Source organism: Ranitomeya variabilis, chromosome 5 (assembly GCF_051348905.1).
Source record: "Ranitomeya variabilis isolate aRanVar5 chromosome 5, aRanVar5.hap1, whole genome shotgun sequence".
In the NCBI taxonomy this organism is placed as follows: domain Eukaryota; kingdom Metazoa; phylum Chordata; class Amphibia; order Anura; family Dendrobatidae; genus Ranitomeya; species Ranitomeya variabilis.
This window is the reverse complement of record NC_135236.1, coordinates 59,780,152-59,807,346: the sequence shown is the minus strand read 5'-3', so window position 1 is coordinate 59,807,346 and position 27,195 is coordinate 59,780,152. Positions and strand designations below refer to the sequence as shown.

At 42.4% G+C, this 27,195-nt stretch overlaps 1 protein-coding gene across 2 annotated transcripts in view; it reads right to left on the bottom strand.

Moving 5' to 3' along the window:
* The window catches only part of LOC143773300 (cytokine receptor common subunit beta-like), a 113,984-nt gene that overhangs the window by 58,038 nt on the left and 28,751 nt on the right, over window positions 1-27,195 (bottom strand). For both annotated transcript variants that reach the window (XM_077260784.1, XM_077260785.1), the window contains exons 2-3: window positions 16,943-17,054; window positions 1,919-2,045 (exon numbers count right to left, since the gene is read on the bottom strand). In XM_077260784.1, the coding sequence (XP_077116899.1) occupies window positions 1,919-2,045; window positions 16,943-17,009 (194 nt within the window). In that variant the 5' untranslated portion in view covers window positions 17,010-17,054. The remainder of the gene's footprint in view (window positions 1-1,918; window positions 2,046-16,942; window positions 17,055-27,195) is intronic.

Genomic DNA, 27,195 nt, shown 5'->3' with positions numbered 1-27,195 from the left:
AGGACAAATTGGACAACAACTTTTGGGGTCCAATTTCTCTGGTAACCCTTGGGAAAATAAAAATTTAGGAGGCTAAAAAATCATTTTTGTGGGAAAAAAATTATTTTTTATTTTCACGGCTCTGCATTATAAACTGTAGTGAAACACTTGGGGATCAAAGTTCTCACAACACATCTAGATAAGTTTCTTGGGGGTCTAGTTTCCAATATAGGGTCACTTGTGGGGGGTTTCTACTGTTTAGGTACATCAGGGGCTCTACAAATGCAACATGATGCCTGCAGACCAATCCATCTAAGTCTGCATTCCAGACGGCACCCTTTCCCTTCCGAGCTCTGCCATGCGCCCAAACGATGGTTCCCCTCACATATGGGGTATCAGCGTACTCAGGACAAATTGGATAACAACTTTTGGGGTCCAATTTCTCCTGTTACCCTTGGGAAAATACAAAACTGGGGGCTAAAAAATAATTTTTGTAGAAAAAAAAAGTTTTATTTTCACGGCTCTGCATTATAAACTGTAGTGAAACACTTGGGGGTTCAAAGTGCTCACCACACCTCTTGATAAGTTCCTTAGGGGGTCTACTTTCCAAAATGGTGTCATTTGTGGGGGGTTTCAATGTTTAGGCACATCAGGGGCTCTCCAAACGTGACATGGCGTCCCATCTCAATTCCAGTCAATTTTGCATTGAAAAGTCAAATGGCGCTCCTTCCCTTCTGAGCTCTGCCATGCGCCCAAACAGTGATTTACCCCCACATATGGGGTATCAGCGTACTCAGGACAAATTAGAAACAAATTTTGTGGTCCAATTTCTTCTGTTACCCTTGGGAAAATAAAAAATTGGGGCGAAAAGATCATTTTTGTGAAAAAATATGATTTGTTAATTTTACAGCTCTACATTATAAACTTCTGTGAAGCAGTTGGTGGGTCAAAGTGCTCACTACACATCTAGATAAGTTCCTAAGGGGGTCTACTTTCCGAAATGGTGTCACTTGTGGGGGGTTTCAATGTTTATGCACATCAGGGGCTCTCCAAACGCGACATGGCGTCCCATCTCAATTCCAGTCAATTTTGCATTGAAAACTCAAATGGCGCTCCTTCCCTTCTGAGCTCTGCCATGCGCCCAAACAGTGGTTTACCCCCAAATATGGGTTATCAGCATACTCAGAACAAATTTTACAACAACTTTTGGGGTTCAATTTCTCCTTTTACCCTTGGTAAAATAAAACAAATTGGAGCTAAAATAAATTTTTTGTGAAAAAAAGTTAAATGTTCATTTTTTTTAAACATTCCAAAAATTCCTGTGAAACACCTGAAGGCTTAATAAACTTCTTGAATGTGGTTTTGAGCACCTTGAGGGGTGCAGTTTTTAGAATGGTGTCACACTTGGGTATTTTCTATCATATAGACCCCTCAAAGTGACTTCAAATGTGATGTAGTCCCTAAAAAAAAATGGTGTTGTAAAAATGAGAAATTGCTGGTCAACTTTTAACCCTTATAACTCCCTAAACAAAAAGAAATTTGGTTCCAAAATTGTGCTGATGTAAAGTAGACATGTGGGAAATGTTACTTATTAAGTATTTTGTGTGACATACTGTATTTCTGTTATTTAAGGGCATAAAAATTCAAAGTTGGAAAATTGCAGAATTATCAAAATTTTCGCCAAATTTCCATTTTTTTCACAAATAAACGCAGGTAATATCAAAGAAATTTTACCACTATCATGAAGTACAATATGTCTCGAGAAAACAGTGTCAGAATCACTGGGATCCGTTGAAGCATTCCAGAGTTATAACCTCATAAATGGACAGTGGTCAGAATTGTAAAAATTGGCTCGGTCATTAACGTGCAAACCACCCTTGGGGGTAAAGGGGTTAAGGACAACACATAGTAATTTAAACCAGTGAAGGAAATGATTTACCTTTGATTTATTTCTGCTAAACTCATGTTCACCAGTTGTTGAGAACTTTGACTTTCTGACCATGAGCAGGTTACAATACTTTCTGTATAGTTCAGGAAACAGGACAAACTGTCCTTTAACTTGGAACCTAAATAGAGAATAATGGTGAAGGGTCCGCACACAGAATCGATATACATCATCACATTCAATGTTTGAGTTGTTGACAGGGACATTTCATACCATAACACTGGGCTGTGCCATCAATTGCTCCAAAGAAAGCTCCACGAGATTTTTTTTTTCTCTGATGTTGAATAAGTTTTGATGATCACATTGTCAGACAATACAGCTACATCTGATGTGGAATGAGTAGCAGCAAAGTGGATGAGTTTAATCTTAACCTCATCAAATACTATTTGTTTTTTCAAGTGATGTGGATTCATTACAGAATTTGGCTTTTAATGTGAGTCACCCACCAGGGCAGTGGGGTACTCTGTACCGGGTCCGGTCGCTCTTAAAGGGGATGTCACGTGGCTGCGACCCGGTCCATGGCCCTGGGACTCACTGTAAAAGGGGAACGGTCTTTCAAGGGATATGGTGAAAGTCTATTGTCGTGACGCCACCTGTGGTTTTCAGTCAGGGTGACCAATGCTGCTTTAAAGGGGTCCTCTGGGGGATGTTGATGCAGCAGTGATGGTGACGCTTCCCACAGGTGAAGCGAAGTCCCCAGGGCTCCCAAGGTGTATGGCGATGATGGTGTATGCCAGTGAATGAGTAAAGGACACAGCGTTGCAGTCTTTACCTGGTTTACTGAAGATCTAGCAGGCCTCAGTCCAAGGTACCGGCAACAGGTACATAAGGAGTCCAGGCAGCCCGGAAACAAGTGAAATCCCTTTGGCAAGTCAGGTTGGGAGCCTTCCACTTTGCGCTCGCTATAAGTCCCTTGCTGCCTGAGGTATCCTAACAAGGTCCTGGTCCTCTTTCTGTCCTGGGACAGTGCATGTATGATAGGCAGCTTGAGCCATTCCTTCTGGGGTCTCCACATGGTGACTCCAGGCTCCAGAATGCTGCTGTACCACAGGCTTAATGCGGGCAGTATATGTACAGTTCTATGCCCTCCATTTCTGCTGTGGGCTTGCAGCTCCCCACAGCCTCGGGCTCCAGGTACCCTGTCTCCGTGCTCTGGCTCCTCAGAGGCCCAATAGCAGCCTCCTTGAGCCCTAAAAATCTCTCCTCTGCGCATTTCCCTTCACTGTCTGCTCCAGACTACACTGCTCTCACTGGTCTCCTGGGACCAACTGTCTAGCTCCTCCTCCAGACCAGGATGGATATCAGGGAAATTCCCCTAAAACAGGGTTTTGAGCTCCCCCTCCTGGCCTGGATTCAGAAGGTGTGTGGGATTTTACCTGCCAAAAGAATTCCTCTTGTCTCCAGGCATATCACTACCCTCCCCGAGAGGAAGGCAGCACTACTGTGGTACCCGAACTCCTGAGGTGCCACAATTGCGTTTTTGAAATCTGCAGAGTGTCATTTTCTGTTGAGGAGACTCAGCTTTTTTATGCAGATTTTACCCAATTTTTTATGGGGGCCCTAAATCCACAGGTTAAATTGTTGGCCTTGCATATTTTGTGGATTTGTTGTGTAACCCTTGAAATGGGAGACTGGTGTACAGAAACCGAGGCTGAAAGGAGCAGACAGTGTTTCTAAGTAAGAGACATTAAAGAGGTGGTCTGAAGTCAAAGGATTATTTCCCGATCTATTCAGTCCCACAATCTAAGCTATTTTCTAAAATATGTGCTTTAAAATTCCCTACCGTTCCCTAACTACATTATCTATCTGCCTTATTTTTTTTCTCTACTTCCAGTGGATGCTGGAATACTCAAACATAGCATCATCAGAACAGGGGCCATAGGCTGCGGTCATTGTCACAGCCTCGGCCCCCTCCTTGAAATGAAGATTCATCAGGGGTCAAAGGCTGTGGTCAATGTCACAGCCCCTACCTGACCCTGAAATGAAGCATCACCAGGGGACAGAGGCTGTCGTCAATGTCACAGCCCCTACCTCACCCTGAAATGAAGCATCACCAGGGGGCAGAGGCTGTGGTCATTGTCATAGCCTTGGCCCCCTCCTTGAAATGAAGCATTGTCAGGAGTCAGAGGCTGTGGTCAATGTCACAGCCCCTACCTCACCCTGAAATGAAGCATCATCAGGGGTCAGAGGCTGTGGTCATTGTCACAGCCCTTGCCCCTCCCTAAAATGAAACATCATCAGGGGTCAGAGGCTGTGGTCATTGTCACAGTTTCTGCCCCTCCATGAAATGAAGCGTCATCAGAGGGTAGATTGTTATGAGCTGGTGGTTTAGGAGCAACATGGGACGTGCTCTGGAGGAGGTGGTACCTGAACTGACCGCAGTTCCTGAGCTTAACACAACACTAGAAGTAGCCGTGGGATGTTCCTGTCACTCCCTAGACACCTCGTCACAGCCGGAGGACTAACTACCCCTAAAGATAGAAACAGGAAAGCTATCTTGCCTCAGAGAAAATCCCCAAAGGATATGACAGCCCCCACAAATATTGACTGTGAGTGGAGAGGGAAATGACATACGCAGAATGAAACCAGGATGTAGCAAAGGAGGCCAGTCTAGCTAGATAGATAGTACAGGACAGAATACTGTGCGGTCAGTATTAAAAACTAGAAAAATCCACCACAGAGTTTACAAAAATCTCCACACCTGACTAAAGGTGTGGAGGGTAAATCTGCTTCCCAGAGCTTCCAGCTTAACTGAATAAATCCATACTGACAAGCTGGACTAGAAAAAACATAGAAAGTGTAGAAAGATTAAGTCCACAACAAGTGGACTGCAAAAGAACAAAGCAAGGACTTATCTTTGCTGAACTGGTCAGAATATCAGGGAAATCCAAGCAGAGATGTGAATCCAACCAGGAACCATTGACAACTGGCACAGGCTGAAGGATAGAACCAGGCTAAATAGCCGAGCCAGAAAGGCAATCAGTGGAAGCAGCTGCTGACTACTAAATCCAAGGAGCAGCAGTACCACTTAAAACCACCGGAGGGAGCCCAAGAGCAGAACTCACAAAAGTGCCACTTACAACCACCGGAGGGAGCCCAAGAGCGGAATTCACAACAGTAGATGCTGAGGTCATTGTCACAGCCCCTCCTTGAAATGATGTGTCACCAGAGGAGAGATGCTGTGGTCATTGTCACAGCCCCTCCTTGAAATAAAGTGTCATCAGTGAGGCTCATTTCAGGGGCTGGTCCATGCTCTTTACATAAATGTCTCCTCCTTTGTGCAGTGTCTCCCACCAGCACCCTGTGTGATGAGCGTGGCTTCCAGTCTGCTCTATGCTCTCCTTTTTTTACTGACTGATAGGGGAAGAGAAAAAAAATGATGAAACTCTGATTATCAAAATCTCATGAAAACCTGATGACACTCTAATGGAAAACATGGATGAAACTAAGTCAATTTTTTCGTGAAAAAAACTGCAGTGTGAATGCAGACTGATAGTCCAGCCATTTAACTATAGTGGGTAGAGGTAACATTTACACCTCAGCCCTAAAGCATGAAAAAAACTAAAAGTCCTAATTAGAACACACCACTATAATAATTTAACAGCCATAACATTAAAACCACAGTCAGGTGAAGGTGGTAACAAATCTCTTTTTTACTATATCAACAGTAGGGATGTAAATGACTGTCAGGGACCAAATTGTGAAGGATGTGCAAAGTAGGAGGTCTTGTGAGATGTCCTTGGATTGCAGTGGTCAATACTCCTTAAAAATGGTCTAAGGAAGGACAACTGATCACGAGGGCCCAAGGTTCATTGATGGTTGTGGGGCATCCATGTGATCCACTCACACAAAAATTATTAATAAATGGCTTAAAAATTACTGCTGTCTATAAAAGAAAAGTGCCAATAGAGCGTCACTGCTTGCCGTGTGTGGAGATGTGCCATAGACTGATCAGAGCGTCCATGGTGAGCCTTGACTATCGTCAAAAGAACTTGTAAATGGATACACGAATATCAAAACTGGATTCCTGCACTTTGGAAGAAGGTGCTTGGTTTAATGAATTTTCTTCTACATCATGTGTATTGATTTAAGGGAGATAGGAGGTTCCAATAATGATGATGACCAATTACTATTCTATATTCATGTACATCTAATCTCTGTATTGCCTGTACACTTACACTATATATTGTATACTATGTACAGATCTCCTGTGTATAATGTCACTGAGGAGTCCATGTATTACCTATACACTTATACTATACACTGCATACTACGTACAGAGCTACTATGTATAATGGCACTTATGGTAATATTAGTATTGTGTTTGTTTATTAATGATCAGTATTGCAGTATTCGGTCACTATTTGGTGGTAATATGTGGCCTGGTCATTGAGTGACAGTCTTAGCTGGATGAAGAAGAAAAGCAAAGATGAAGAACTTCAAATAGAGACCTCATTCGTGAGTCCGTATGTTACCCATACACTTACACTATACACTGTATACTATGTACTAAGCTCCTGTGTATAATGATCTCTGTATTACCTGTACGCTATAGGCTAAATACAGAGCTCCTGTGTATACTCTCACTGGTGATCACTGAATTACTTGTACACTATAGATAATATAAATAGCTCCAGTGTATATGATCATTGGTGATTCCTGTATTACCTGTACATTTACACTATATGCAGAGTTCCTGTGTATAATGACACCGGTGAGTCAATGTGTTACTTGTACACTGACACTATATACAGAGCTCCAGTATATAATGTCACTGGTGATCTCTGTATTGCCTGCACACTGACACTATATACTGTATACTATATACAGAGCTCCAGCGTATAACGTCACTGGTGAGTCCTTGTATTACCTGTACACTGACACTATTTACAGAGCTCCTGTGTATAATGTCACTGGTGAGTCCCTGTATTACCTGTACACTTACACAATACACTGTATACTATGGACAGAGCTGCTATGTATAATGGCACAAATGGCAATATTAGTATTGTGTTTTTTTAATAATGATCTGTATTGTAGTATGTGGTCACTATGTGGTGGTAATATGTGGTCTTATGGTGTGGCACTACTTGTTCTTTTTATGTGGTATTATTTGGTCAGTATGTGGTGATAATATGTGGTCTGGTCATGGTGTGATGATATTTGTCTCATATATGTGGTATTATTCACTCTCTATATGGTGGTAATATGTGTTCTGGTCACAGTGTGGCCATATTTCTCCCTTTCTATCTGGTATTATTTTTGTCACTATGTGGTGATGGTAGTTGTTATGATCTGGTGGCCTAGGAGCGGCATGAGACATAGTCTGGAGAATGTGGTAACTGTACTGACCGCAGACCCTGGACTTAACACCGCAACTAGAAGTAGCCGTGGGATGTACCTACCAATCCTTGACACCTCGACACAGCCGGAGGACTAATTAACCCTATAGATAGAAAAGGGAAAACTATCTTGCCTCAGAGAAAATTCCCAAAGGATAGGCAGCCCCCCACAAATATTGACTGTGAGAGGAGAGGAAAAAACATACACAGGCTGAAAACAGAATTTAGCAAAGGAGGCCAATCTAGCTAGATAGAAAAGATAGGACAGAGAACTATGCGGTCAGTATTAAAATACTATGAAATGTCCACCACAGATAATACGAAAAACTCCACATCTAACTAAAGACATGGAGGGTAAATCTGCCTCTCCAGAGATTCCAGCTTGGCTGCATAAATCCTTACACAGATAAAGCTGGACAAGAAAAAACATGCAAAGCACTGAACAATGAGGCCCACAACATGTGGGCAGAAAAACAAGCAGAACTTATCTTGAAGAAATGAACTGCAAGCAGGAGCGACCAGGAAGGGATGTGAATCCTCCAGAAACAATGAACAACTGGCACTCACTAAAGGGTGAAGCCAGACTAAATAGCCCCGTCTGAAGTGGACGCACCTGATGACTGCTGTGAAGGACAAACAGCAGCACTACCACTTATAACCACCGGAGGGAGCCCAAGAGCAGAACCCACAACAGAATTCACAACAGGTAATATGTGATCTAGTCATGTAGTAGTGTTATTTGTTCCCTGTATGTGGTATTATTCTGTCACTATGAGGTGGTAATATGTGGTCTGGCCATGGTGTTATGGTATTTGCTCCTTGTTTGCAGTATAATTCAGTCACTATGTGGTGAAAATATGTGGTCTGGTCATTGTGTGGTGCCGTTTTTTCCTTGTATTTGGAAGTATTCGGTCACTATGTGGTTTTATAATATAGATTTTGGTAATGGTGTGTGGTCAATTTAAAAAATGTTTGTGAGACATTCCCTTAAAGAAAAATATACCTAAAAAGAGTATTGGGTATTTTAAAATTTTTTAATAGGCTACAGTAGAGTGGGGCCCTGCCAAAAGAGTCTACTTTATCGTGCTGGTGGCTTAAAAAATCTTTTGGCCAAAACAAAAGATGATGGCTATGTGTGCAATATGTTCGATGGGAACTGTTAATGTGTGATTGATGAGGATTGGGTGCAGAAGTGGAGTTTTTCCAAGCATGGGCTTTGGGACTGTTGAAGGTTTAAAGTCACATGACCCCCCACTCCTGGCATCGGCACTGAAGAATCCTAACAGTGCGCAGTGTCTGCAGACTTGTGCTTCACACTTGAACAATTTGAATTACATAAATATTAACTGATAAGAACACATACTTGGAAGCTCTCACGGGACATCTGAGGGGTTCCCTGAGTAAGGAGAGACTTCCCAGATGCCTGGAAGAATCATGAAGTCTTCTGAGCTCTGTTGAACCTGCACAAAACTTCATGGAAACCTACAGTTCAGAGAAGTTTCTGAATTAAGAGAGTCATGGAAAGGAAGGTAACAGCATGTAATAGTATCGAATGAGGGTCAAGTGTTGTGACTTCAGAAAAGATGCACATGGATCTAAAGCCTGAATACTCTAGAAAAGTTAGCAAGTATGTATAAACAGCAAAGGGCTCTTGTACAAGTTTGTGATGTGATGCCTTCCTTATCAGACACAATGTTTGTCCTTCTTGTATTTTTGGTGTGAGCTTCAAACCTTGGTTTAGTATCCTAATCTGTGATGTTCTGTGGTTTTGTTCTCCATTGTCTTTGCACGCAAGTGTCAGTGGTTAGCTGAAACCTTATATATATTGCTTCCGACTGATCACATGAACATTACTCTACTTGATCATATCTCAATGAGCAACATGAGGTTTCGCATGTAGCCACTTTTTGATGGAGAGTAGTATATGAGATAAGCGAGTGTGTTAGACCATGGACATGTGAGAACATTGTCTTGTGGGCAAATGCAACTGTCTCAATATCCATTGAATTTCAAATCGCTGTGATTGTGTCTAATTTGGTTTTATACTTTTTACTCATCACAATTTTATTCTGCCGTTTCGTTGAGTTTGTAGCATAATCCTAAAAGAGCTTGGGTGGGAACTATAGTTATTAGTGAAGAAGAAAACCTCAGAGTATCTTATATGTATGGTTCTACATTTAGATTATGACTGTACATGTGCTCTGATGTTTAATTTATACAGCAAAATATTTCACTTTTTATCCTTTGTAGTTTATATCTAGTAATTTTAGCAGAATCACAAGTGAAACCCTCAATCTAATCACAGCGTAAGATCAGTACAAGTCATTCTGAGGTGTAGCTATGCTGTTGACAGAATCAGTGTGGGTACAACAGGAACTTTCCACTCACCATTTGTTTATCATTTTATATGCAGAAAGAATAAGAAATTGACTAGGGAAGTACAACAGAATTCCATTGTAACATGTTAAAGAAAATCAGATTAAGCTATTGTTTAAAGCAGTTACACTTCCCGATGATTGGTGGTCCGACAGCTGGGATCGCCATTGATCCCAAAAATCAGGGAAGTAGAAGAATCTTGTGTGAATGGGGCGGAGGTCAATCACATGCACCTCCATTCCATTCATTTTTAATGAGAGTGCCGAAGAGCAGCGTCTCAGCAATCTCCAGTGGTCCCGTAGAGAATGAATGGAATGCAGGTCCACATGATCGCTCCATTCACAAGAGGCTCTTCTGAACCCCAATTCTCCAGATCAGTGGCGGTCCTAGCAGTTGGATCCCCAGCAATCATGATGTTATTCTCCATCTTAGGCTATGGCTCCACGTTCCGTACGGCCGACGGTATCGCCGCAGCGGCGAAGCCGCTCGGCGCTAAGCCCCGCCCCCTTTCTGGGACGCGATCATGCCGGATGTGTTAACTCTTCACATCCGGGATGATCGCTCTGTCCCATAGGGCCCTGTGATATGCCTTGCGGGGACGCTGCGTCCCCGCAAGGTGTACGGACATGCTGCGATCTGAAAAGACGCGCAGCATGTCCGGAGTCGCAGGGCCGCCGCGTGCGGGTTTCCACGCATAGTGGAGACGGGATTTCATAAAATCCCCTCCACTATGCTGGAACATCTGGACGCTGCTTTTTTGACGCTGCAGCTCTGCGCAGCGTCAAAAAAGCAGCGTTTCCTGACCGTGGAAACATACCCTAAAGGATAAGAAATTACATTCAAATCTGGTATAAACTCAGCATGTAATAAACTCTCCTATATTCATGACTTTTTTCTTTTAAATTCCCTTAACCTTCTGGCTCTTACTCAAACCTGGATCCTGAACTCAGAGACCACCGCTGCTGCTGCTCTTTCGTATGTGTGAGCAGGTTGTGGGATGCAGTGACGGACAGGAGACAGAGCAAGGGTTAACGTATTTACTTTAACAAGTATGTACTCCATGCAGGGAAATAAACAGTTCAACAGGGGTAATGGGGCTAATATGAAATAGAGGGTATGCAGGTTGGGGGTAATGCAGGTTACAATAGCAGTAAAAGTTCTTAGGTGCAACTTATCCAATCAGACGACTTCCAGACTGTAGAGTCCACGAAAGAAGTGATGGCTCAGTGTGGAGTGTCATGGTTCCCAATGGCAGGGACTCAGGCAAAAACGGACTAGCTCTAGGAATGATGGAATCTCAGATGACCGCGACGCTGAACCTAACACGCAACTAATAGTAGCCAGGGGGTGTGCCTACGATTATCCCTAGACACCTCGCACCAGCCGGAGATCTAGTTACCCCTAGTAGAGGAATACACAGACCTGGCTTGCCTCCAGGGAAACCCCAAAAGTGATAGTAGCCCCCCACATATAATAACGGTTAGGTAAGAGGAAAACACGTACGCAGTATGAATATAGATTCAGCAAAGAGAGGCCCTCTGACTAGATAGCAGAAAATACAAAAGAGGACTTCGCGGTCACCTCAAAACCCTAAACAGCCATCCTGAAATTACTTTAACTCCGTTATCAACTCATGACACCGGAGTAGTAATTTCAGATCACTAGAGCTTCCAGCAGCAAGAGAAATATAAATGCATGCTGGACAAACAAACACAAAAAATGCCAAAGATCCAACTTAGCTGAATTGCAGACTTGGAGCAGGTAGCAAGCAACAGAGGTGCTCTGGTAACATCGATTGCCGGCACTAGAATGACTGAGAAGCCAGACTAAATAGGAAACTCCCAGTTTCCTGATGGGAACAGGTGCAAGACAAAAGTCAGCCAGTACCACCAGTAACCACCAGAGGGAGCCCAAAAACAGAATTCACAACAGTGGAGTTGATCCGATGTAGTCCTGAAGATAATGTTGAGCTGTGTCCTGAGTGCAGTTGTTATTCTATGTCGTCCTTTGCGGGATCCTTATTCCAGAGGTAGCTGTCAGGGGGGGCACAGACCACAGCACTGTTGGGGCCCAACGTGTCCTGACAAATATGCACAGGGAGGTCAGCGTACAGTCCACGGTCACACACCCAGTGCTTCTTAGGCGGTACACGCGCAGCAGTCACTGGCCCAGGCTGTTTTGCACTTTTGCTCTGTGGGGGCCAACGGGTGAACGGCATATCTCTGCTCACAGTCTCTGTGGGTGACAGTGGGGATATTCAGGCGCCGGTCTGCGCTGCTATGGTGCTTGAAGGACGGAGCACTCACCTCCCCCTGCTGCGCTCTGTTTGTTGCTGCCAAGTCTAACTGCTTCCACGCATGCTTTTTCTTTTCATCCTCAGACATGTCCCCTGCTGCCAAGTGCAAAGGTTGGTCCGGTTTTTTAAGTTTTCCCACCAGACAACAAGAGAGACAGCCCCGACAGTCATGGTCTCTGCACAAGGAAGGCATCCCCTGCCCAGTCCTTCTGCTTACATATGGTGGCCTATATTTTTCAACTACCCTGAGACCTGAGAGCAGACAAGGTGGAGGTATTGGCCAGCTCCTATCATCAAATGTACTTTTCAGGTTACCCCCAAGTACCCTCACTTAGCTTTCATTCTTTTGAAGTCCACGCTGTCAGACTCTACAGTCCCTTTGCCCTTTGAGTGGTGGTTGTGTAGAGCCCTCCAGGCCCCTCCTGTCAGTTCCTGGATCACTTTGCCATCTTGCTTTCAAATTTTCTATACTGTAACATACTCACCCTCATCATTGGGGATTTTAACATCCCAATTGGTGATCCCCTCTCCCCATCTGACACTCACCTTTTACCTCTAACCTCCTCCTTCTGCCTTTCACAGCTTACTAACTCTTCTACACATGAAGTCAGAAATACACTGGACCTGATCTTCTCCTGCCTCTTTTCAGTTCATGATTTTACTAACTCCCCTCTTGCACTATCTGACAAAAACCCTTCTTTCATTCTCTGTCAAGAACTTTCACTCCATACAGGACCACCCCATTTTCCACACTTATGAAAATATACATGCTATTAACACGCAGAAACTTATGAAGAATTTGCAGTCAGCTTTGGCCCCAATCTCCTTCCTCTCATATTCTGACTTTGGACTGAAACATTACAATGATACATTGAAGAGTACATGGTGGCTCAGTGGTTAGCACTGCAGCCTTGCAGCGCTGGTGTCCTGGGTTCAAATCCCACCAAGGACAACATTTGCAAGGAGTTTGTATGTTCTCTGGTTTCCTCCCACATTCCAAAGACATACTGATAGGGAATTTAGATTGTGAGCCCCATTGGGGACAGCAATGACAATGTATGCAAACTGTAAAGCGCTGCAGAATATGTTGGCGCTATGTAAAAATAAAGATTATTTTTTATTATTATCCTGGATGAAGCTGCACTGCCTAAACATAGAACAACTCAGCACAGATGGCGCTAACCCCAGCGCATGCTACAAGTTTCCTACAGTGATGCTCCAGGTGCACCGAATGTCTGTAAAGAAACTTCAGTCTTGCCAAAGATTTTATCCATTATAAGTTTATGTTTAAAACATACAACTCTGCCTTCACCTTTCCAAACAAACCTATTTCAACAGCCTCATCACCTCACTTTCTGACAATCCTAAACATCTCTTTGACACTTTTCATTCCCTCCTCAATCCAAGAGTATAGGCCCTGACCACCGGCCTCAGCACTGATGATCTGGCCAATTATTTCAAAGAAAACATTTACATATTCAACAGGAAATTTTCTCCCAATCCCCTTGTACACTGTCCTCCTTCCCCTACTGCATCTATCTCACTCTGTCTTTGAACCAGTCACGGAAGAAGAAGTGATCAAGCTCTTTGCATCTTCTCGCCCTACTACTTGCACCAGTGACCCTATTCCCTCACATCTCCTCTATTCCATTTCCCCAGCTGTCATGACTCCGCTAACTAAAATATTCAATCTCTCTCATCTGGTATCTTTCTGTCCTCATTTAAACACACCACCATACATCCATTATTCAAAAAATCACCCCTTGGCTAAAACTGTGCTGATACCTATAGACCTGTCTCTAATCTTACCTTTATCTCTAAACTCCTGGAAAGTTTGGTCCACTCCTGTCTAATCCACTATTTGTAAGATAACTCTTCTTGACCCTCTACAATCCGGTTTCCGCTCTTTACACTCTACTGAAACTTCCCTCACCAAAGTCCCCTAATGATCTACTAACAACTAAATCTAATGGTCAGTACTCCATGCCATTGCATTCGTCCGATTTAATCACAAGTGGGAGCAAGCCCTTACACTGATAGCCAGCTTGGAGAATAGGGAGAATGCTGGTTCCTGCTGTCTATACTCATTTTTATTTGTCTCCTGCAAATACAATTAAAAACTTGCGTGGTGCAGTGATGGCAGAGGAGGAGCACATATCAGCCTCCTGTCCTGACGTGTTTATGTGTCGCGGCATGATACCATAATTTCATCATGCTGCTCACATTACAGCTACACTCCATAGCCGCCGAACACAGAACACAGGGGAGGAGAGAGTGGTGCTAGAATCAGGGGAAAGGGTACAAGAGTGGGGAGAAATGTTAGAGAGATCAGAGCGGGGAGGACAATGTGGGTGGTAGGGGGATAGTATGAAGAGTGGGCAGTTTAAAGGGGACAGTATGGAGAGTAGCAGCTTGTGGGGGACAGTAATAAGAGGGGCTGCTAGTGAATGACAGTATAAAAAGGGGCAGCATGTGGAGGCAGTATATCTTTTAATTTGAGACATTGTAATGACACTGTTATTTTTAAGTTAGATAGATAGACTTGGCACACACGAAGCGTAGATGTAGTGAGATTTAATGAGGCAAAAGTACATACAGTAGACATTTTGGTCAGTTTTGACCTTCATCAATGTACCTCATATAACTATTTATAAGTCTCAGGGTCATATATTGTAGATGAGAGTTCCCAATACTAGTGGGTTGACCGGTAATGCCACAGTGACACCAGGTCAGGAGACGTAAGTGGTGGAATGGACGCAGTATCCACTGCTAGTCCAGTGCACTAGGTCCGTGCTATGGACTAGCAGTGGACTTAAAATTTTGAACTTTTTTGTGAAGGTAGTTAAGTAGTTGATGACTCCACCTAGCTGGTAGTCAGGGAATAGCTTTGTTGATAAGAGTTTGGGGTACAAAACTGCTGCAACCATGTTTTCTAGTCAGAGTAGTTAGAGATCAGTCAGAGAAGAGCAGAAACAGTTAGCAACATGTTGGAGATTTGCTTCCCCTGTTCCAGCAGGCCAAATGGAGCAGACTAATCTGGTGAGATGTTGGATTGAGCAATGAACACTTGCTGCATCCATTGGAGGAATACCGTGGTCTGCCAGTGCAAACAGTCTAGTTACAAGCACGGTGTGGACGCAGGAGGAGCACTCATGGAATGAAGTAAGTTGCCCATAGAGCAAATGGGGACATTATCTACCTACACATAATGAATATGAGCAGGAATTACAACACTGAGGCTAGCAAAGGGTCACGGCCCTAGAAGGGTGGATAACATCCATAGCGTCAGTAATGGACACCAGCTTTAGACGCTGGATGGGCTTGCTTTTTTTGCACTCCTCACGTATATGCCTGGTTTCTCTGTCTGCTCCTGATAGCCTGTATCATGGAAACTGCCTTTAAGAAAATGTATCGTAAATTGCTGTTATCATATGCCACCGTTTAGTAAAGTTTTACATCTGTTTCACTACAATGCCTGCCTACGGACTCTCTCCTGTTTCTTCCACCATGTTACATCATGGGAACTGGTACTACCACCTTTACCTCCACACATCCATAGCTATGAGCCCTTTTCACTACACCAGAGTGCTGAAACTTCACCCCCCCCCCCTCTTCAGGACAACCAGGACCAATTTACAAGCTTAGAACAGAGCCTGGGCTGATCTATGAACGCAACCGGGTGAGAGTGTTCCGTTTTTTGTGATTAAGATATTTCTTTGTATGAGATGGATAATTGGTATATCAACGTTGACTCAGAGTGAACATTGGCTTAATAATACCTTTTTACTGTTTGATGTCTTACACAGTACAGGTGACAGCCAGATAAGGTGTTAACATTTGTCTTCCTCTGCTGATATGCGAATAAGGCTAGATTCACACTTTGGTGAGCTGCGGACTTCCTCTGTGAAGCCACACCCACTGCTGCTCAGCTCCGCCCACTTCCGCATGCAGCCTGGTACCTATCTTTAACATTAGGTACGCAGGTCATGCTGATGTATGCCGATGCCTTCGCATGCGTCATTTTGACGATGTGGCGACCCGGATAAAACGCAGCTGGTTGGAATTTCTTTTTTTCTCTGCAGCGTCAAAACAATGCATGCGGAGGCATCCGCATACATCCGCATGACCTGCATACCAAATGTTAAAGATAGGCACACAGGCCACATGCGGAAGTGTGCGGAGCTGAGTGGCAGAAGTGCGGCCGTGGGTGGGGCTTCACAGAGGAAGTACGCAGCCCTCCGCATCTCACCAAAACGCTAGTGTGAGACTAGCCTAAGTTGGTCTTTTTCATATGGGATTATGGGACATAACCATGTACTCTAAGGGATTCCTTTCTGACTGATGTATAGGTCTCCACAGTGTAGCTAAAACGCGAGTCAGTCATATTCTCCCTCCTACATACACCCTGAGTACTATGTTAATCCCTATTATTTCTATGTTTATATGTCTTTTGTGTTTGTTACCTCATTGAGACTAAAGGTCTTTTTTTTAAAGGATTATTAAAAGCTATATTTTAATCTTACCCCTACCTTGCTTTACACCATTACTAAACACAGCTTGAGATTCTCTACTCATAGTAAAAAAAACAACCTGAAACCTCCAGAAAAAAATTTGAAACCTCTTGTACATCTTAACGAATAAGAGGAATCTGAAAATGAAAAAATTCTCAGGATCTGAAGCTAAAAATAAGAGTTTGTTTTTCGAAAGCCTGAACACTTTTTGACATCTACTGTATTGAGAGACAGATTTCAGGGGGAAGCTCCACAACAAATTGTCCATCTCTTAATTCAATGAAGGGTTTGAAGCTGGCCATGACCGATACTCTTTCTAGGGAAGGTGCAATGAAAGGATCTTCGGAGAAATCGGGAAATGCAATTAGTACAGGATCTTCTCATTAGCTGAACATGTCTGTTATCTACACACTAACAATTCAATTCAGCAGTCACATTTTGTTCATAAGATGACATTGTATGGTTACAATTAATAAAAATGAAAAATTCAAACCTTCACTTCTGGGAAATGCAGATAGAAGGCAACAGGTCACACAACACAAGATAACGCTTTTCGTCATATTCTCAGAAAATGTACAAATTGCTTTCAATATCACCCGTGAGATCTGCAATATAGTAAAGTTGAAAAAGACTTTCAGAAAGACACTCAGATACAGTATAAATCAGGAGATACTAATAGATGAGAGGCCAGAACCAAACTTTTGAATGGATCCCTTGCTTCATGAAGCTTCGTCTTCTTCTATTTCTTCTAGATGGTTCGGTAAACTACTAAGTGTAGAATACGATATGCACTAGAGGAACAAGCCTAACACAAATCCTGTACCTTTAATCAGTTTCCTGCCTTGGTAGGCTTTATCACTCATTTTGTGTTGTGTATGGGCTGGTGGGTTAAGACCAGGTACTATGATGTGCTCCACACAAACCAAAACCTAAAAAAATTGAGTCTAAGGACCTAAGATAAATACCCTGCAGTAAGAAAATAAATAGCAATAGTAAAAGTAGATAACATAGGGTACTTAGTTAACATTGTTTTGATTTAAAAAAAAGTAAAAGTCATCTCAACACGACAAGGTGTGCCCCAATCGGGATGGTACCTGACTCTTGTAGTTCACCACAATATGTGTAAGCATACATAGAAATTAATAAGGACAGAGTAGGACTATACATAGCATACATAGACAGGAAGGATTCCTGTTCTCCTGACTCCAGGTAGCATATATATTCGGAAACAACAGTACTGAGCAGTGTAGCTGTCAATCCAGCAGCAACACAGATCTGTGTCTGTTTCCCTTTCACACTGTTTCTTTTTTTTTTACTTTAAATGTTTTTTTTTTAAGTTTAACATCAGAAACAAGTTCAGAAACAAGACATTCCAGTTATGATTTGTAGTGACAAAGAAATAAATATTGTCATGAAGCATTTTGACTGTAAATATGGTCAAACTATTAAAATGTTTATATAGCTTGGATGTAGGAAACAGATGAGAAGAAGAGAAGGAAGAAAGAAGGGAAAGGAGGGGAAAAGAGGGGAGAAAGAAATAAAATTACATATACAAATCTGTATGTATGAATAATTAAATAAGAATATTGTTAGGTATAAGCATATTATTATTAAAGTATATCTGTAGGAGGGATCAAATCGGCCATAGAACTTTGTTCTTTTCACTGAACACCCAACACGTCCATTGGTGCTGGAATATATCAAGGTGTTAATCTCTTCCACCCATTCACCTAAGGAAGGCATCTTTGTGGATTTCCAGTGGCATGATATAATTGTTCTAATCGCTGTCAGGAAATGCTTGAGAAGGTCTTTTTTTGGCTTGTGAGGACAGTATAGCCCCTGCCTGTTACTCCAAAGAGGAGTCCAATGAAGAACTGAGTATAACAGTAGCGTACATCTGACATTAGGATCATATTTAAATGATTTATACATTGATCATAAGTTACTCATATCATCGGTGATTGATTTCTGATCAAGCCCCCAGCAACCCAGAGAACTGGAATCTGTAGAGTTCACGTTGAACAGTGTAAAGATCAAGCATGAGAACCTCCTCTCCATTCCCTATCTATAGGACTACCGTAGATTCCCAAGTAAATCGCTCCTCTATGTCCATCAGTCCCATAAAGAAAGAGTGAAGCAAAGGAGGGCATGCTCAACCTCTTCTCCATTCGGACCGGCTGCAGAGCTCTGATCTTGAGATTGCTGGAGGTCTCAATAGTCAAGTTCCCATGGATCAGTAAGTTATCCCCTGTCCTATTCCTAGGGTATAACATCGAAACTTTGTAAAGCCACTTCAACTTTGGGAGATTAAGCACAGGGGAGTTGTTGGACAACATTTGTTCTGGCATCCAAAGGTGTTTAGTTACATCATTCCATATGTTATTGTGAGGAATTCTGGCAATACTAATGTTGCTATTAGTACCAGTTAGATCAACACAGTTTTAGGAGGAAATACCTCAACGAAAGGGTCCAGTGTCGGGGCTCTAACAAAGAAAGTATCTCGGAAAGAAATATTATTTCAGCTTTGTCTATCCACACTTCATTAATTGCTCTCAATACTTGCATTTGAGCTAAACCAAGATGAACTTGTAATTTTTCACCTCTAAGTCCTCTCATAATTCACATAAACATATAATTTCCTAGAAGAATCAATCACCCGGGACTAAGTGGCTGTCCCAAATAAATGTTGACATATTTTTGGCTTGGTGTTTGTATAAGCGTCGCAGATTATGATAACCAGAACATTACAAATTGACCTAGAAAACATTTCATTATTACAAGGATATATTAAAGGACAAGGAATAATTACTTTTCCTTACAGTTTTCATCTGACACTAACTATTCTTGTACAGCTACACCATTAGTCCATATTTCTGCATAAAATATGAAGGACTCAAGCCAGTGGTCACCAATCTGACAAGTTCCTGACATGCCTTAATAGCCAAACAAACTAGCTTTTTTTTATAAAGGTTCCCTGACAAGAAGTATAGTGCTAGACCTCATGCAAATAATTTTTAGACAATGGTTTATTAAATTTCAGAGTTCATACTGTTAAGATCAATGGTGGCGCATGTGGTTCAAGGCCTCTATGCCATAGACTGGACTTACCCTGAAGGGGTCTGACAAAGCAGCTACCTTAGTAGTCACTCGAGCCTAGAGTTTTGAGGTCAGGCTTGTGCGGCAGGTAGCTGCAAGATGCCACTCCAGGGCGACATCCAGCAGTAGCAAATGACCCCAAGGGTCTAGCTATTTACTAAGATTCCTATACATGGCAGAATGGCCACTAGGACAGGTTCAGACTGTGCAGACAGGACGGCCCAGGGACTGGTTCAGACTGTACAGTCTCAGGATAGAAGATGGAACGGCCACAAGAACAGGTTCAGACTGCGCCTACAGGACGGCCGCAGGGACAGATTAGACAAACTTGTCTCAGGAAATAGTTCAGGTACCGCCAATGCAGTTTCTGGGTATGGACACTGCAGGAGCAGACACAGGAACAAGGACCAACTATACAAGACTAATGGGAAACAGGATAATGTGTTGGTTCTGGCCACACCAGGAGCAGGGGACCTCACAGCTCAATAGTAGTACACCTTACTAACTAATGAACCACTATGTTGCTCGGCAACTCCCTAGAAGAGAGATAGTCTTTTATACAAGATGCCATCTTGCAGGTGTAATACATTATACTAAATACCTTTCAGCAACAGCATTTAGTATATGTGCGCACTGCCCCTATAAGAACAGGGGAGTGTGCACATACACACAATAGGCGCGCCACCGGGAACTGCACTAATGCAGCAAAATAGCGGCCAGGACTTATGCATCACTTGATTACATAAGATCTAATAATTCACAATATTGACATCAATGACATGCGCTATTTGACCATGTTAGCACTTGCCTGTGCCGGAAGATCAAGACCAAAAGACTGATCTGAAGACAAAGAGGAGACAAATCCAAAAAACGAAGAGAAGACCAATCTGAAGACAGTGTAAAACTGGTCATGATTCTTCAGCTACAGGGCAGGTGGAGGATTTTATTTTTTAGCCACATCTCGGTCATGGATGTATTATGCTGTGGGGTTGGTAGGCAACTCAGAGATAAACATTTTTTCAGGACAGATTCGATCGATACTTAATTTTATTTGGTCCAAATCAATTCGGATTCAAGAAAATCTGCCCAAATGAGATTTTGGTAGATGTGATCATCTTTACAATTGACCCTCTTTAGACTTAAGCAGTATAGGATTGTGTGCATGAATGATTGAGGAAGGTGTGCGCTGAATGCGAAATCCACAAGTAATCTGTTACTACTGTTCCTACTAGCTCCTGAGATGTATCTGCTGTAGTGCCCTAGCATGTATACATGTCAGCAACTCCATGATAGGAAGCTTTATATTATGAACCTCAATCTGAACACAGACTAAAGTGAAAAAAATAGGTGATTGAGGAGCTGTAATTTTGTGCTGAACTTCATCTTTTTCAGCTTTTATGGCACTCCATAGCTGGTAATTTCTGCTCCTTCTGGACCTTCATTTCTGAACAGGAAGAAATTGATGAATTATCATTCTTTTTAATCTCTAGGATCTGAATATTTATGAGTTATGCAAAGCTTAAGACTAGGGATGAGTGGAACAATTGGCTGAAAATAAATTTTGAGTTGAATTTCCTAAAATTTGTGGTGTCCTCTGAATTTGAACACTTTGAGATTCAATTTGCCGTTCACAAAAAAATCTTGCCGGGCACCATTTTCCACACTTCTGAAGCATCACAGAGCAAGCTAACATCATTTTGCATTGCCGCGCAGGATGACTTTTAGTGGATTATCACATCTTGTACAGTGGTGGTCAGTACCTGGGTCATCACAGATCAGTGGTTCCCAGTGGAGCACAGTTTTTACGGCAGAGTCATTTTCCATCTCCCGATTGAATGGATAAGTTGTTCTGTCTTATAGAGTGTAAGCTCTTGTGATCAGTAGTGACTTTTCAATCCCGTAGAATGTAAACTTTTATAGTCAGCGGGTCCTCTCTCTCTTGTAGAGTGTAAACTCTTATTATCTCTCTCTCTCTCTCTCTCTCGCTCTTCTGTAAAATGTAAGCTCTTATGGTCAGTGGGGTTCTCTTTGTCTCTCTTCTGTAGAATGTAAGCTCTTATGGTCAGTAGGTTCTCTCTTTGTCCTGTAGAGTGTAAGCTCTCATTGTCAGTGGGGTCTTCTCTCTCTCTGTAGAGTGTAAACACTTATCCTCAGCAGGGTCCCCTCTCTCTCACTCTTGTAGAGTGTAAACTCGTATGGTCAGTGGGGTCCTCTTTGTCTCTCTTCTGTAGAATGTAAGCTCTTATGGTCAGTGGGGTCCTCTCTATCCTGTAGAGTGTAAACACTTATCCTCAGCTGGGTCCCCTCTCTCTCACTCTTGTAGAGTGTTTGCTCTTATGGTCAGTGGGGTCCTCTCTATCCTGTAGAGTGTAAGGTCTTTAGGTCAGTGGAGTTCTTTCTCTCTCTCTCTCTCTCTCTCTCTCTCTCTCTCTCTCCTGTTGAGTATAAGCTCTTATTATCAGCAGGGCTTTTTTAATGCAGCAGTCTAAAAAACTGTGAAATTTGTAATGCTTTTTTGTGAAATCACAAAAAAAGTCACTGGATTCCAGGCATAATAATAAAATTACCTCGTTGGATTTTTACCTCCCCTGTGGAAAAATCATCTGCAGCAATTTCCTGATTTTCTTACGGACTTGCCCTATTCAATGACAGTGGGGCTAATCCTTGGGGGGCTTTTCTGCACACCCAGCAGCACATCCTCAGTGAGCTGAAAGAGATCTGTGTGTTAATTATGGATTTCTGCCACTGGACTATGAATTGACTTGTGACGGTATCTGTATGGTACTGTAGGTCCATATATTGCATATTTGGTACTAATTTTCTGTTTAGATTTTAGTGTTGACAATTAGCAGCGTAATGTGTAAAACCTATAGTAACACCAGAGCAGATGACCAACAAATCTCATCTATATGTTGAAAATAAAATCCACAGAAAAATCTGTATAGAACATGGGTACGGGTAAAACGCAGAAATGTTGCTGACAAATCTGACCCAAATACTCAATGTACTGTTCTGAAAGTGGTGAGCATGTTTTTCAGCCTGTAGGTGGCAGCACTGATATTTTTAGGCGGTACCGCTGGACATTGACTCATAATGACTGAACATTCGCTATGTCTCAAAGCCTCATTTCCCAGAATAAAAAGTCATAAGATTTAATACTATAAAAGGGAACTTGCTAAGGTCATGTGGGGCTTCCCTTATAAGAAAGTTTCTCAGACTGTAAACTTAATTTCCTGAAAAATTTTAACCCTTGAATCACCATTCAGTAGTGTCGCGATTAGAACTACAGAAATAAACACATTTTATGCCATTTTTGGTCTTGTTCCTTGTTCGCTGCTGTTTACAAGAAAACCATCTCTCCAGTGGATGTTGAAAGTATTTATATAGTAGTACTTGACCTAGCCATCAAAACTGCAGATGAATGAGGTAATTTCCTAAACCTGATGTTAAAACCACACCTATAAATAAAAAACACATCTTACAAGTACAACTGGGTGGCTTTTCTTAAAATGAGTTGCAGCCATCTTATCACAAGGAATAGCACAGCCATTCATGAGGAAAGATCGTAGCCCATATAAAAGCCGAGATGGGGAATTCAGCAGCCATTTGTAGTGAATCTGGATAATGAGAGGGTAGGTATTAAAATATTTAACCCATTGTACCAAAGATAAATTTCTTATCCATTTCCTAAACCCTGTTGCAAGGTTGCAACTAGAAATGAGCTAATCGAGTGATAGTTTGTGTTGAATTTTTAAGAAATTGAACAATTTGCTTTTCAATTGCTATGAAACACCCAATGATTGTCTCGCGTTCACAAACTGCAGAAGAGTATACAATTCAGAAAAGGCTCATATGACTTTGTGTGCAACTGGGTGGCTTTTCTTAAAATGAGTTGCAACCATCTTATCACAAGGAATAGCACAGCCATTCATGAGAGAAGATCGTAGCCCATATAAAAGCCGAGATAGGGAATGCAGCAGCCATTTGTAGTAAATCCGGATAATGAGAGGGTGTCACATTTCAGAGCGCAGCAAAAGAGATAGGGCGAGAAAGCCACAAAACACTGAAAAAACTGTACCGACAGTATGTGACAGCACAGCAGTGAAAAAAAGCTACCATCTGTTTTCCCCCATAGTCATGTATGCAGAGGTCACTGTGAAATTACTTAGGCTATTTTGCAATAAGTAGCTTGAAGGAATTGGATACAATCCCAAAAGACCTCAGAGTGTTATACACCACTTTTCTCGACAATTGGAGCACTTGTGATGAACTGCAAGTTGAATCTTTGGGAAAAAGGATTGCTGGAGATTTTGAATTAGAATTTCAAATGAATGGCTCACCCCTATCGTACAAGCTGCAAGTGTACTTGACGGTTGTGAATAGATGAGTAGGATAGAGCCATTCGAAACCAAATCTTGGAAATGCAAAAAAATATGAAAGAGGAAAGTCGTTTGGAAACAGGTCAAATGAGAAATGGAAAGTAGGTCAATGGAAGAAGATGCCCTTGAGACCAGCATCAAGGTTAAAAAAAAGAAAGGCCCTGGCCTAGGGAATACACTCTGTGTGAGAGACTGATGCCTGACCTGCCGGGAAGTAGAACTGTTGGGGCTCATGCAGACAAGGGTATAAATCATTTTTTTGCTATCTGATTTTTGATCGGAGACCACATGGACAGCACACTGATCTATGTTATTCAATAGGGCTGTTCAGATGAAAAGCAAAATCTCGATCCGACTGTCTATAAAAAAAAAATTTGCAGACTGTATTACTTTCTTATGAGTCTCACCTATTCAAGTCTAGGAGGGCGTAAAAAAAAAGGGTTCCACAGGGAAAATGCGAGTGGCAGTGGTTTTTTGCCGATACATTTCTATTATAAACCCAGGACATTGCATTCAATCATGTACATTTTTTAATGTAGTGGAATGAAAATGGATCACATCTGGACGTCACATGGATGTAAAATATGGACACATGGATAAAGCAGATGAAAATTAGAAAAAAAAAAAACAATCGATCGAGTTTTCTGGATCAAACTCAGACTATTTGGCCGGTGTCACTCTTGCGTGTGCAATGCGAGAAACTCGTGCAGGTCTCTCGCATCAATACCCGGCACAGCCACCAGCACTCGGGACCAGAGGGCTCAGCTGCATGTATTTCTATGCAACCGCATGCTCTGGTCCCAAGTGCCGGTGGAAGTGGCGGGTATTGATGCGAGAGACTTGCACGAGTTTCTCGCATTGCACACTCAAGTGTGACGCTGACCTTTATCATACGCTCGTCTGCAGACAGAGTAACTACATTTTCTACTTGATTTTTCATACATTGCAGGGAGTTGAATTGACTGTAGATCGGTGGGGGTCTGATTGTTGACTTCTCCCTCAGTCAGGCAATAGACCCCCCTCAGCTCAGCAGACAGGAGCAAACCAAACAGACCAGAGCACACATACAGTAGAAAGCACAGACCTGATAAAAAAAAGTAAAATCAATTACAAAGTTCAGTTACCTTTTAAATACATTATTCATTTTTAAGTGATAGTAAATAAAAAGTTTTATGTGCCTCTGTATCTGCAGTTGTGTTTGTTCTGCAAGTATCTCATTTAATTAAGGAGATCCACACAAGAGCCCAACCCTAGAATTATTTTCCAAAAAATAAGCAATATCCTACTGATACAATGTAATGTGCAGACAAACAAGCACAGATAGGTCTATGTATTGTTATCATGCTCGATGGCCCTTATCAGGGCCCAGTTCTGCACAACAATTCCTTCTATGTGGCCATTTACAGCTCAGATGGTAAATTTCTTAGGAAGAATTATTAGGCAAATTGTACAATGTAAGATGCACAGTCACAGTGACGCCATCAGTTTCTTGTTAATACAGTAAAAGCTGTAGAAGAATTATGTTTCCGCCTTGGCATAATGAACACTTGCCACCGTCTATCATTTATTCAGATTCGGTGGGAGGGACAGTGGATACCAAGTTCTGCTATGATAGACTCTGGAGCAGGTGGAAATTACATGGATTCTTCTTTTGCCAGGGAACATGGTATTAAGACACAACTAAGAGCCTCACCAGTCACCATGGAAACGGTGGATGGTTCTCCATTAGTTTCTGGACCAGTAGATCGGGAGACGTCTGGGATGAACTTGTGGACTTGTTCTGGACTTCCCTGTGTTTACTTCATACCTGGATTTGACTCTTTCTGTGCTGACAGTGTTTGGATCTGCACCACGTCACCTGTCACACTCACCTTGCTGAGGACTCTGCCTTAACCCCTTCACCCCCGGAGCTTTTTCCGTTTTTCCGTTTTCGTTTTTCGCTCCCCTCCTTCCCAGAGCCATAACTTTTTTATTTTTCCGTCAATTTGGCCAAGTGAGAGCTTATTTTTTGCGGGACGAGTTGTACTTTTGAACGACATCATTGGTTTTAGCATGTTGTGTACTAGAAAACGGGAAAAAAATTCCAAGTGCAGTGAAATTGCAAAAAAAGTGCAATCCCACACTTGTTTTTTGCTTGCCTATTTTGCTAGGTTCACTAAATGCTAAAACTGACCTGCCATTATGATTCTCCAGGTCACTACGAGTTCATAGACACCTAACATGACTAGGTTATTTTTCACCTAAGTGGTGAAAAAAAATTCCAAACTTTGTAAAAAACAAAACAAAACAAAATTGCACCATTTTCCGATACTCGTAGCGTCTCCATTTTTCGTGATCTGGGGTCAGGTGAGGGCTTATTTTTTGCGTGCCGAGCTGGCGTTTTTAATGATAGCATTTTGGTGTAGATACGTTCTTTTGATCGCCCGTTATTGCATTTTAATGCAATGTCATGGCGACCAAAAAAACATAAATCTGGCGTTTCGAATTTTTTTCTCATTACGCCATTTAGAGATCAGGTTAATGCTTTTTTTTATTGATAGATCGGGCGATTCTGAACGCGGCGATACCAAATATGTGTAGGTTGGGGGTTTTTTTTATTGATTTATTTTGATTGGGGCGAAAGGGGGGTGATTTAAACTTTTATATTTTTTTTATTTTTTTCACATTTTTAAAAACTTTTTTTTTTTACTTTTGCCATGCTTCTATAGCCTCCATGGGAGGCTAGAAGCAGGCACAGCCCGATCGGCTCTGCTACATAACAGCGATCATCAGATCGCTGTTATGTAGCTAAAATGCAGGTGTGCTGTGAGCGCCGACCACAGGGGGGCGCTCACAACCACCGGCAATCAGTAACCATAGAGGTCTCAAGGACCTCTATGGTTACAATGGAGGAGCATCGCCGACCCCCGATCATGTGACGGGGGTCGGCGATGCGCTCATATCCGGCCGCACGGCCGGATGCGGTAGTTAAATGCCGCTGTCTGCGTTTGACAGCGGCATTTAACTAGTTAATAGCGGCGGGTGATCGCGATTTCACCCGCCGCTATTGCGCGCACATGTCAGCTGTAAAAAACAGCTGACATGTCGCGACTTTGATGTGCGCTCACCGCCGGAGCGCACATCAAAGCGGGGGTCCCGACATGTGACGTACTATTCCGTCACATGTCGGGAAGGGGTTAAGAACTCCTCCGATTTACTGTATATATTTCAAGGACTCTTGCATTCTAGGACACTGTGGGTTATCAGTATATTGTTTTGGGTGTTATTGCTG